Below are 12,760 nucleotides of genomic sequence, written 5' to 3'. Positions count from 1 at the left end.
AAATATATGGATTCGTACATACGTTTACATGTAATATGTAATTATTTTTTAGCCAAAAAATACGACAAGCTGTACACGCAACTGGATTGTGTTCTTAACGTTTAAAACTGCAGACACGCCGCTGACAAAGGTGACCGTATTAAAAATTGTCGATACGCGCAATAATTAATGAAAATTGTTAAATCACAATAATAATACGATAATTTCAAAGAAATATTATGAAAATTCAATGATCGTAATCGGAATGGAAAAAGATGCAAAGTATACTATAATGGAATCGGAAATTTCGCTGCACGGTCACACTTGTTCAGCGGTATTTTAGAAATATCGAATATTTATTTATTCATTCATTCGTTTGTTTGTTATCCATACATTAGAGGGTTGTTCTCCTGGTTGGTGGTGGGTTGAGAGGAAGCCGAGCGCCGTGAACGCCGCAGCACCCAACTGGCGAATCCATATTTCGTCATGACGATGCCTTTCCTATAAAATCCGAGTCAACGAAAATGCCCCGCCATTAACGATGAAGAAATTTAATTTATTTATTTATTCATTCATTTATTTATTTCGTATTATTATTTCATTTTTACTTTCACAAATGGCCGACGTGCAGTAACGACGACTCGGAATCTTTCATCGAGTCGCGACTAGGAAGAAAACGTATGTTATTGTAATTTCACCGCTCCAATTCTTATCGTTGATATGAAACAGAATCGCAATACGATTCGCAGTAAAAATAAAAAGTCAATGTATATATATATATATATATATATTTTTTTTTATTTTTGTTCTTTCATTTTTTTCCAAGTATTCGTCATTTTTTAATTCGTTGGATCAACCGTTTAAAAAGTTGCTTATCATTCGTCGAGTTTTGTTAATACATTTCCGAAGTATTGAACGAAATGACATTGTTTTTTGTTTGTTTGTTTTCTCTTGTACCTTTTTTACTCGAAACTTTTCCAAAACGTAAATTTGTTATATTACTATTGTTATTGTTATTATTATTGCTGTTATTTCTTGTTCAAACTTAACACACGTCACGGTTTCGTTGTACGACAAGATAAAACTTACGATTTATTCATCTTTACATCAGCTTTTAAGGAATTATTATTATTCAATTCGATCGGGGTATATATTAATAATATTATTCAAAAGCACTTTATATTGGATAAATTTTGCGTACTGTATATTGTAATTAAAATTCTTTTACACGTATAATTTGATATGACGCGGAGCTTCGTTGATAGAAAAAGCTTGACATGTGTATATTGTGTGTACAAGATTGTTTCAATTTTACGTAAACGTCGTTCAACAACTTACGACGGTTAGACACACGAAGAAGGTTTTGCTATTACAATTTTACTTCTTTGCGCGTGCGTTAAAAAGCAAATCATTCACCTACGGCTTTTATAGCAAAAATATGAAAATTGACATACGCGAAGATGTTTTTCTTCAATTGTAATTTGAAAAAATAAACTTCAATTCAACGTTTTCGTTCCTTGTCAAGAACCAATTTTATAAAACTTATTTCATGACTTTGTCATTTCTCGTTCAGGTAGATGTAATTTTTTTTTCTTTTTTGTTCTTTTTACTTTGGTTGATATATATTGGATTTTTTTTTTTCTCCTGGGAGGAAGGGTTGTTTCTTTTCTTTTAACTTGGGAGTATTAAAAATTTCGTAAATTTAAAAAAGCGATAGTTATTTCTTATCTATACAATTAGATGTAACACAAGCGCACAGCCGACAATTTACGTATTATAGGTACATTACACAATAGAATATTATCACTGATTTCGTTGAAACTTTTCACCTGTTGTTAAAACACGCAGGGGAATTATTCTAACACCGTTATTGCGATTATCAAACATCGATCGAGGGGAAAAGAACCAGTCGTTTATTTAACAACTCTACGGACAATAGACGAAATACTTTCTTGATTTACCGTTACAACGCGAACAACACAGGACTAAAGTTTGATATGTCTCTCCGAGGGTTTGCGACGTAAGGTTTAAGCGTCCCGTCGTCAAGGCACCGCGCTTGCGCACAAATGTAGGTCCTTAAAAATTCACCAATCGGCAAATAAATCGCAGCAATTACAATTACGCGAGCCATTTTACAAAGGCCATGCCTGCATGTGAGCCCGGCGAATCTGACGTTTTTTTTTTTTTTTATTTATTTCACCGACGGTTGAAACCGCGGCACGCGAAACGTCGCATCCATCCTCCTCCCCCCCCCCCCTCCCTGCCCTCCTCCTTTCCTCCCACTCTTCTTCTTACATACCGCTCACTTTTCTTTAATCGCGAACGCCTCGCTGTTTTGCTTTTTTTCTTTCAACCGACACTCCAATAGCGGTTCTACAACCCGTCGAGTATTCCCTCATTTTTAAATAAATTTTTTTTGAAAGCCTCGTTTACGGGTCGTCGGCAGAATTCAACGAGCATTCGGTTGTGAAAAATACGAGCTTTAACAAAGTGCACGATTTAGTTGCCATTTTATCGTACTTCGACTTTACACTTGTATATTTCATTTACTTTATCCATTTTATTACAAATAGAAACCACTTTCGCCGCGGTTGCGTTAGTTTTAGTTTTAGTTTTTTTTTTTTCAATTTTTTATTTTTCACGCGTATCAACAACAACCGTAACAACGATGATTGTGACAACAACGATAACGGTACGGATAATTTTAACAAGACCCGCGTGTCGACGGAAATAAAAATAAAAAAAAAAAATAAACCCGGCTTCGAAACGGCGCAATCAGTAAAGAATCGTACAAATACAGGTATATCCTATCCTATATAAAATACAACAGACTTTGGCGTGCGATATCGAATCCGTTGAACGCCTGCGCGTTGAAGGCGGTGTAATTTCCGAGTGATGAAAAGGTGGTCGTAATGTTGGAAATATTGAATGAAAAGAGATTTTTTCACAGGTTATTTTTCGCACAGACGTTCGGTTAAATTCTACGAAACTTGAAAGCGCGATTTTGAAATACTAAAAGCACCGCGAAACTTTATCGGGACGATCGATCCTCCGGCCTCCGGGTATGACGTTATTTTCTTTGTGTGTTATTTCTCGTGTCAAGGTTAAATTTAAAGCAATCATTTAACGAGGATGGTGTTTAGGCTTATTTTCAACGCACGTCCTTCTCTTCACTGATCGACGATCTCCGGTCTAGGGTCGAAACTTTTTTATACACACGTTGCATGTATACATCTCGGAGCGTATTTCTTCACCCTTCCCCAGCTTTACGTTCGCAACATCGGCGCACCTCGAGCTTCGAAAGCTCCGTCGATACGCGGCGCCACCGAACGGCGATCCTAGCTCCAAGTAACAGGAACTATATTGCACAGAACTGCGCTAGCGCCGCGAAGAGTCGCCCGAGACTTTCGCTTTTCAATTTTCCACATTACTTGTGCGAAGAACGACGCAGAAATTGCAACGAGAAATTCTCTTCGTTAATAGTAGAGCTATCAATCTTACAAAGACGTTATATTCGCAAGTTTTTTTGATTTTTACGAATCTATGATAAACGCATTTCTCGTATTTGAACCCATCAAACCTGCCATTTTTTTTTTTTTTTTTTCTCACCGGGTGTGATTTTTCGATACAAAAAGATTTCACCACCGTATTACAATCATTACATAATTATTTTCTATTGATCCAACACACGATTATTGAATTCATCCTGTACATTGAAAATGTTTACTCCTTGACTGAATATTGCAACTTCCGGTACACTGAGATTGCAGTTTTCTTCAAACGCGTCCAAATAATGGGAGAAAACTTGTTTCGCTTGGACTAAACCGCTCTTTAAGTCGGTTTTCCTGTTTCCCTTTTGTTTTTTTTTCCATTCTTTCTGTCTTACTCTTTATATATCGTTTTCTTCAATTATCGTACCGTTGCGAGGAAGATTATTCAATTGAAGTACCTGCAAGGATGCGGGAAATAGAATAACGAACAAGCAATTTGCGCGAAGGAACAAATTGTACAATTTGACTTGATTGGAACTGGTACAAAGCTATATATAATGTAAATATATATAAGTTGTCGAAAAAAAGTATCCTTTTAGGAGAATTTCCAATATATTGCAAAAACCTGCCGAGTCTTGTATGGAAACGATTTTTCAATTTGTTTTTTTATCCAAATACGATTTCGTAACGAGTTTGAAAATGTCCGAACTGTTTTCGAAATCAATGACGTTCACGGTTCATCAGAGACGAGAAATAAAAATTGAAAAAAATATTCGAATGATTAAAAATAAGAAAAACAATATGCCTTATCGCGCACTTGTCATTCGAAGAAAATCCATTTCGAACGACATTGTACAAATGTTAGAATTCAAGCTGTAGATAGCTGTCAAATAATTCTATAGAAACCAATGTATAAGCTCTTTGATAATCAATATTATTGAATTATCGTCACTGCATAATTTACCGCGTCGCATCGAAGTATTAAAAAGTGACTGTCGCATGTGAAGAGGAAAAAATAATATCATTGAACGTTAAATTAAGTATAATACGGAATATAAGAATTTTTTTGTATTTTTTCACCCTCTCCGTATATTATACATAATGAATTTTCTGTGATAATACAGACGTATTTACGATACTCGTAGAGTTGGACTGTTTTCAGTTGATATTCGAATTAAATTCAAACTCTAGGCAATATAGCGTGAAAGATGAAGAAATAAATTGAATAACTTTTCGCGACATTCCATCTTCTTCGCGGATGATTGCGACATCTAAATAATGATATAATGATAATGCGCCTAAGTTCGCCGGTGATATTAGAACCATGAAGCAGGCCCACCATTAACCTTTGGATGGTACGAAGGTTGGCGGTGACATCCCTCAACTCGATACAAATAGTACCTCTGTATGCGTGTACGAGGAGGAGTATATAGGAGCGATAGACGCAATATAACCGAGGGGCTTAATGCGGTGGATGGTTGTTTTCTTATTAATTGGAGGGTATAAAGTCAATGGCGGAGCTGGCCGGCTGGCTGGGGGGGGGGGGCGACAACTCGATTTCTTGGGGGGAGAGAAGATGGAAGAAGGGGTTGATGGGGATTCCACGATTACACGAGATATAGGGAAACTTTGCCCGCGAGACACGGAGCTGGGAGAGTAACTCCCTCAGTATTCTATAGACCTCCTCCTCAGATTCATCGACGTCATTCAACCTCCACCTCTTCCAAGGTACACTGAGAAAACTTTCATTTGTTGCGGTAAGTAGAAAAATTGAGTGAAACAGGTATCGGTGAAAAAACTGTTTGAATATTGTTGGAATTACGAAAAACGAGCTACGCCTAATCATTTTGATTATTGCAACGCAAAATCAGTTTCTGAGGTTTACTCTACTTTTTTAGTTAAACAAGGCTTTGACGTCAATTTATCGCTGCACAAGCATTAAATCTTCGCAACAGTTGCAAGAAAATATAGTAGAAGTGATGGTAATGAGAAAGAATAGTAACGGATACTAGAAAACTAATTTTCATTTTCTACCTAGAACTATATTTTTCGATTGCGGTAAGAAATGAAAATAGTTAAAGACCGAGCGGTAACCGGAACTAAAAATTTCTCTCAGTGTGGATACGTGCGATCAGCAAGTTTCTTTAATTATATATATCATACTTACGTCGCAAATCGTTTACTGCAATTTATTATTTCGATACGTGGTGCGAGCTTATTTATTGGCAAATGCCGGTGATGGACGAGAATTTGAAAACCGTTCACTTTTTCTTTTTCCCTTTCTTCTTCTACCAATTATTATCGAGTCAAGACGGTATCATAAGCGACTAACGATCTGCGTTGCACGAGTCTCGAATAAAGAATAGAAAAATTCTAAGACGGTAGTGATTCGCAAACGTTTGATAGGAAAAAAAATAACGTGGAAATTTCGCTCGGTTTGATTCCGCAATTTTTGTTTCACACGCCAAGCTTGAAAAACGCGAAAAGCAAACATGTTCATTGCGGTGTGTGAGAAAAAAGAACATTTCCCGCATGGTTCGCATGGAAAATAAAAAAGTGTCATCTGCAGTATATCAATATTAATAATAAGAGTTCAAATCTTATCGAGCGTACTTTTATACCTAAATGAAACTTTTGAACCTGTTTCCTGAGAATGTTCTTTACTTTTTTTATTTATTTCTTTTTTACACACCCCACTGTACATATGGACCGACGAAACGTATCGTGAATAATTTTATACACTCCACAAATGTGTGCGCATAGCATGGAATAGACAGAGTCGCTGGGTCGTCGTCTTACACGGGGGAATTCAAACCACGCGACGAGCTAAAAAGAAAATAAGTAGGCGAACAGGGGAAACAAAACAGAAAGAACAAAAGGACGAGCAAATTGAATACATAAATTTGAATACGACTGCTGTGCATGTATATGTATAAACTATACCAGCAGGAAATGGAGAAGAATGTGATCTTGGTTCGATACGTTCTTGTGCACATACAGTATAAGCTATGAACAAACGAATATCCGTGATGCGAAAGAGTTTAGACGGCGAACCACGATTCAGTGGTAATCGGAAAAAAGCCCAAGATTGGAAAATATAGGGTGTCGAGAAAGCGAAAGAAGAAAAACGTAAGACACGGCTCGTTGTTACCTCGCCGCATAGTCGAGACGAGGAAGAATTTCGAATCATCGAAACATGTTCGTTATCACGATGTTAAAGTTGGCACAACTTTAGTGCGATATAAAAGACGCGTGGGAAATAAGTGCAATGTATTCATTCACCGTGATCATGAAATATTCACGATATAAGAAATGAACGGATCATAAAATATATTTGTTGTTCGATTTTGCTGGCAATAACATCTTTAATAACTATAAAAAGATTGAATCACACATATCCGTAAAATAGATTTTGTTTCATCAACTTCGTGAAATTTCAGCCGATTGTTTTGAAATTTGCAAAATTTCGAGGTTACACGGTGTTTTAGCCATTGACAAGAGTAACCGTGGTTTTTTCCTTCGAAGAGGTTCGATTTGCCAGAAAATGCAGGCAAGCAAAAAGCAAATCGGCCAATTCCTCGTCAGTGGTGACGGAGTTTAGAGGGGCGGACATATCGCGCCTTGAATCAGTGGTAAAAGACAGCGAAGGTCAGGCGTGAGGGTTAACGCCCACTTGATCGCGCTCTACGAATATATATGTGTGTGTGTGTGTAAGGTAGATCCATCCATTCCGCAAACAACGAAATGTGAGAAGACGCTGTGCTTTGCCATGCATAAATTTACGTAATTCGATCAGGCAATTCTCAGACCATATGACAATGCTACAAAGTTAAAAATAGGGTGGGAGTCGAAAAGTAGAACAGTGACGTGATGGAAGGGTTAAAATATCCAAGAATCTTCAACTACGAGAAGATGTAATTGATAGAAAAATCGACAAGTCAACATCTAGAATTAGAAATTTGAAAGTTAGAAAATTTAGAAAACCGAAAAACGAGTCTGTGTGCAGACTTAAATTTTCAAAATATAAAATGTCAACACGTAAAACGTAGAAAGGTCGAAATATAATATGTATAAGGGTTGAAACATAAAAAGCCAAATGAAAGAAAGTTGTCAGAATTTTCATATTCTTTCACACCTATTTTAACCCTATTTCAACCATTAAACGTGTCGGCTTTATAAACACTTTCAATCCTGAACGTTTGGATGTTTTTATTTTTAAAAATGATTTTGAATTGTCTATTAATGTCATAAGTTTCACGAACATTATCAGCGTTTGGTTAAATTAGACCTGCGCTTTATGACTATTTGATTACGTAGCCGTTTCACTTTCAGACCTCCAAACCAGCATTACAATAGAAAATCCGATTGAAAAGAAAAATGAGAAAAAAAAAACCAATTTTCCACTCCAAAGATAACGTGCAAATTTTCTAAATCAAAAATCAAACATACGTTATTGTCGTCAGTGGTTCACGAACAGCTTGACGTATGATTAATCCCCAAGCCGCGATGATCCACTGTTATAGGCGCGCAACTGGATCAGCCATATTACGATGCATGAATTATACGCATAATCGGGTTGACGCGAGAGTGCAGAACACGTAGCTCGAGGGTGCCGCAACACCTTGTGCGGCACATAACGCCATTACTCACAAGAGGTGTAAGGCAATCCAGTAACGCGACGAGCTTGCAGGCACAACCAGCACCTTCGTCCCGGTCAAGATGATCAATTAAGTGAACACCGAACAACGTGTTCAGCAGGATAGTTGAGAGGAGCCGAAACGTAGCGATCCACGACGTGAGCTTTTTGCAGAATGAAGAAAAACGAACACAAAGAGAGAGAAAATAAAAAAAAAAAGGTTCCGATTGATTCAACCATTGATCAAAACACGGCCAAGGGATCATTTCTGCGAGGATTCTTTAGGACCTTGATGATGTTTGGAGGGAAGAAGGGGACGCCGTTTGTCGTGGGGTAGCAGATTTCGCATGGCGACTAGGTACCTGCCTGGAATATTTTGTCGAAAGTCTAAAAAGGACGGTATTACGCTCCTCTCGATCCCAAGGGAGTTTTGCTTCCACCGAAGCTTCATCCCGGGCAACACAAAGGTCCTGAATTTGGTCCTACAGAATCGGTGGAATTCAAAGGCTGAGGGTGGAAAGAGCGAAGGTACTGTGACCTTAGCGCCGGTTGGTCGATGGCTCGAAATAGACAGGGCCCCACGTCGAGGAGCATATCTGATACCAATTGGATTTATTTATAAATCCCCCCGTCGCGTCGTGCGCCGCGATAGGACATCGCGTCGGTCAACGGGTGCGGAAAAAGGGACCTTCCTTGCACAGTGTATTATCGTCCTGGCGGGATTTTATACGAACATTCCGTGAAGAGCGTGCAAGGGGACCACATCCAGGCATCGACGACTTGGATGGAATTTTGAAGGATTCTGGACGAGATCCTGAATTACCATAATCGTAACAGATGCACGGAAACGATTACAACAGGCATAGTCGGTTGTCTAAAGTTTCTTATTTCTCCACAGCAGCTTGGATCGGTTAGAATTTTGACGGTTTAATGTGGATTGAACATCCTTGAGTATCGAAATATGTATAAACTAATTTCCAAAAGATGATGAAATGAAATTTTGTAGAATAAGTTCGAGCGATAAGACTGATCGAAATGGAAGGTTCCTATTTAATCCGACTCTACAAACATCCGCAATATTTTTTCCCCGCATACATATAACGTACCTATTACGTATATACTTTTACCTGTATAATGCAAGTGAGTACCTGATACACGCAAAGGCTTTTCAGGCCAGTCGGGTGGAAGCCACCCTCCCAACGAAAAAAAAAAAAACAACACAAAAATCAGTTCATTCCCATCTGGTCCGAAGGAAGTATTCCGATCCATTTTCATTCATTGCTAATGCAGAGAAGAGGCAGCGATATAGTTAGGGATCGTTTTCAAATTGGCCGGAAGCCCAATGGAACGTTGAATCAATAAAATTAGAGGTACGTCCAATGGCTGGGTATGTGGAGACATGCACACGCGGATATATAAACAGGGTGTACCGACACAAGAAGCCTAACCCATTTTGTACCCGGTAGGGTTGAACCTTCGAAAGCTTGGGCAAACGTCTGTACCTGTAGTGGAGTTCGTACGGTAAATACAATCTATGCGTAGGTACACTGAGAAAAACTTCATTTGTTACAGTAACTAGAAAAATTCAGTAAAACAGGTATCGTTGAAAAAACTGTTCGAATATTGTTGGAATTGCGAAAAACGAGGTACGCGTAAAAATTTCTCTCAGTGTATAACCCCGTACGGAATCAGACAGCGAAAACACTCTGCAAACAACCCGGTTCGACATCGATACGACTCATTCTCGACCCTTGGCGCCCACCCGCTCCTTTGCATACCTTCGTTACACACACGTCGGCAACGCCTCCACGTGTCCGAGTAACTACTGTATGTTCCAAGACGCGTCTCAAGAACTCGGCACTTTGACCAACGACACTTTTGGTTCGTGATTGGATCGAACGGTTGGAAGGTGAATTAGGAGATGCCGTTGACAGGGAATCGACTGGGAGTTGGTGGATGATGGAAAAAATAGACAGCTGGGTCGAAGACTAAGGGATTTAGATTCGAAATCTCGAACCAATCGGACGAGTTTCACCGACATCGGTTCAGCCGTTTTCAAGTTACTGTCAGGCAAAAAAGGAGAAAGATGATTTTTGGAAGATGACTCGAGAACAGCTGAAATCTGATAAGCATTAAAAATGAAAATCCGTTGGTTTTAATATCGGAAAAATTGATTACTCAGTGAAACGTCGATCTAAAAATGGTCGGAATTGATTCCTTGGACATGAAAGCGTAAAGATCTATTCCATTGATGAATCTACTCTTCATTCTCGAGTTGATTTCGCCAACTTCTCGATTCTGAATATCACAAAGAAGGCAAAATTTAAAAAACTCAATTTGGGCAGTGTAAAAAATTCACACCGAGGTACGACAATGAGTCGCTTAGGTCCCAAAGCGAATCGGAGTGGATACAAGCCCAGAAACCTGATGCGATATGCAATATAAAAGGGCTTTTTAACAAGCCCTACCACCCGACGCATACGTAACGTTACACCGGGACGTAAACTTAAACGCGTGGTGCTTATACATTATATATACACACATATATACGTTCCAGGAGTTGGGAGTAAGGGCAAAACGCCCCCGCACTGAACCAACAATAACCGGCCAATTTTACGCACAAGTTATTTTGTTCAAGTATTCCCGCGGTGAGCCGCAAACCCCAACAGCGATCCTTATGAGCATGGTCAGACAGTCGGAGTACAAAACAGTCTGTGTCTGCCCACGAGGTAAGCCAATATTGTTCCACCATCTCCGAGTTTATAAAAAAAAAAAAAAAAAAAGTTTCTGGATAAAGTAGAATACTACATTCTATTCCGTGAATTATTATTGACTTTTTCTTATTCCGAAAGGAGAAGAGAAAAAGGAGAAAAAGAAAAAAAAAAAGGAAAGAACACAGAGTATAACTTGTAGTTTTATCCAGAAAAGTACGGCGCAAATTCTTCCGATATAGATATACGGGATTCAGAAATTGGTGCTTGGATGAAGAAAAATTATTAGACGAAAGAAGGTAAAAAATTCTGATAAATAACCTCGAGGCGTAATTTATTACCGCACCCGAGGAAACCACATTTTCTCTCTCTCTCTCTCTCCCTCTCTCACTCACTTCCTCGTTCTCTGTAGTGAACCAAAAAAAAAAAAAAAAAGAGTAAAAATAAAACATTCAGATTAAGATTTATTTTTCTCCACTTTCTTTTGATGCGATTATATCGTGTTTTGGATGCTATGTTTGCACGGATTAATTTCTGTTCGTTTGTAAAAATATCCAATTAACAGCTTATATCCGTTGTAAATAAATCATTTACACCAGTTTAATTATTACATTACTAAAGCTCGCAGGTATTATCAAGCATTATCAAATCTGTTCCGCGTTTCGATATCATGGAATAATAATAGCGTGTGAGAAAATCGATTCGCGCATACTTAATTTGAATTCACCGGATTATTAATAAATAAATAATTGAGGATGAATTTATACCACGAAATTGCAAAAACCCCTGAAAACGAAACTGCGAATAATAAGCTTTGAAACGAGAATTGTAATAATTTTCGCGCAGAGTTAGCGCTGATTTTGCGACAAGAAATTCGCTCAGATTTGAGTTGTCCCAAGCGTGTCTGATATCCCCGTAAATCGATTTTTCATTCCCTCCCTCTGAACTCTCATGGCGTGGGTGTCACGTGCTGAGAATCCAGTTCTGCCATATTGCCTGTAGAGATAAAGAGAGAAAGAGAGAGTGAGAGAAAGAGAGAGAGGTGGAGGAAATCGTTCGACCAAGAAGCTCCGTGCTTTCGACTACTGGCGGTCCCTGGTGGTGAGTTAGCCAACGTTTTCGAGCTTTCGAGTAGCTTGCAAGCTCGGACGACGGCGCCATCTTTCAGAATAGCGTTTAACTAGCTATTGATCAAATCCACGTGGCGGGAAATTCGATAGCTTTTAACGTCGGCTTTAACTCGTGAGAAAGAAAAAATCAGGCTTCGACGATGGGGAAGATATTCTACGCTTTTCTTCTGGAATACGGTGAAGCTCGTACAACGAATTGAATCGTTAATTATTAACTGATTCCCCCATTTTTTTTCTTAAACAACTGAACTCGAAACTAAGATGTTCAGATTTGATCTACCGGCTCAGAGTACAGGTATTATGCTAATCCTATCACGATCTCATGAATTGATATCAATTCATAAGCCACAGGTGGCTCTCAGATTATCATACTTGATTTGGAAATTAAACCCAAAGTTCTGAAACGCGATTTCAAGAAACTTTGCTAAAATCGAACTTAGATGGCAACGGAATCGCAATGAACTGTAATTTTTTTTTTTTTTTTTTTTATTGTGACAAATTAATATTTAACTAGTACGAATGTACGGCGATCAATCGGATCGATATCGTTGAGTAATAATAAATGATAACGTGTGACGTGTATATTGTATAATAAAGTGTGGGTAACTTACAAAGAAAATGGCCATGACGTGTCAAGTTCCTGAGACTGGATTTTCTCATGCTTTTCTGCATGTGGATTCTCAATTCCGTGGCAACTGTGAGGGAAAAAAGATAAACACAAATCAAACGTTAAATCGATCTAAATATCTCAACGACAATTAACGACCGATTCATCGGAAAATCGAACCTAGCTTATAATCGGAAATTTTTCTC

The 12,760-nt window shown here is 38.4% G+C and overlaps 1 protein-coding gene across 10 annotated transcripts in view; it reads right to left on the bottom strand.

Annotated features, from left to right (window-relative positions):
- Positions 1 to 12,760, bottom strand: part of LOC124305725 (potassium/sodium hyperpolarization-activated cyclic nucleotide-gated channel 2) — a 165,824-nt gene that overhangs the window by 92,375 nt on the left and 60,689 nt on the right. For all 10 annotated transcript variants that reach the window (XM_046765508.1, XM_046765429.1, XM_046765438.1 and 7 more), the window contains exon 3: positions 12,559 to 12,642. In XM_046765508.1, the coding sequence (XP_046621464.1) occupies positions 12,559 to 12,642 (84 nt within the window). The remainder of the gene's footprint in view (positions 1 to 12,558; positions 12,643 to 12,760) is intronic.

This window comes from Neodiprion virginianus, chromosome 1 (genome assembly GCF_021901495.1).
Source record: "Neodiprion virginianus isolate iyNeoVirg1 chromosome 1, iyNeoVirg1.1, whole genome shotgun sequence".
NCBI classification, from domain to species: domain Eukaryota; kingdom Metazoa; phylum Arthropoda; class Insecta; order Hymenoptera; family Diprionidae; genus Neodiprion; species Neodiprion virginianus.
The sequence above is the reverse complement of the archived record's forward strand: the minus strand, read 5'-3'. Positions and strand labels throughout refer to the sequence as shown.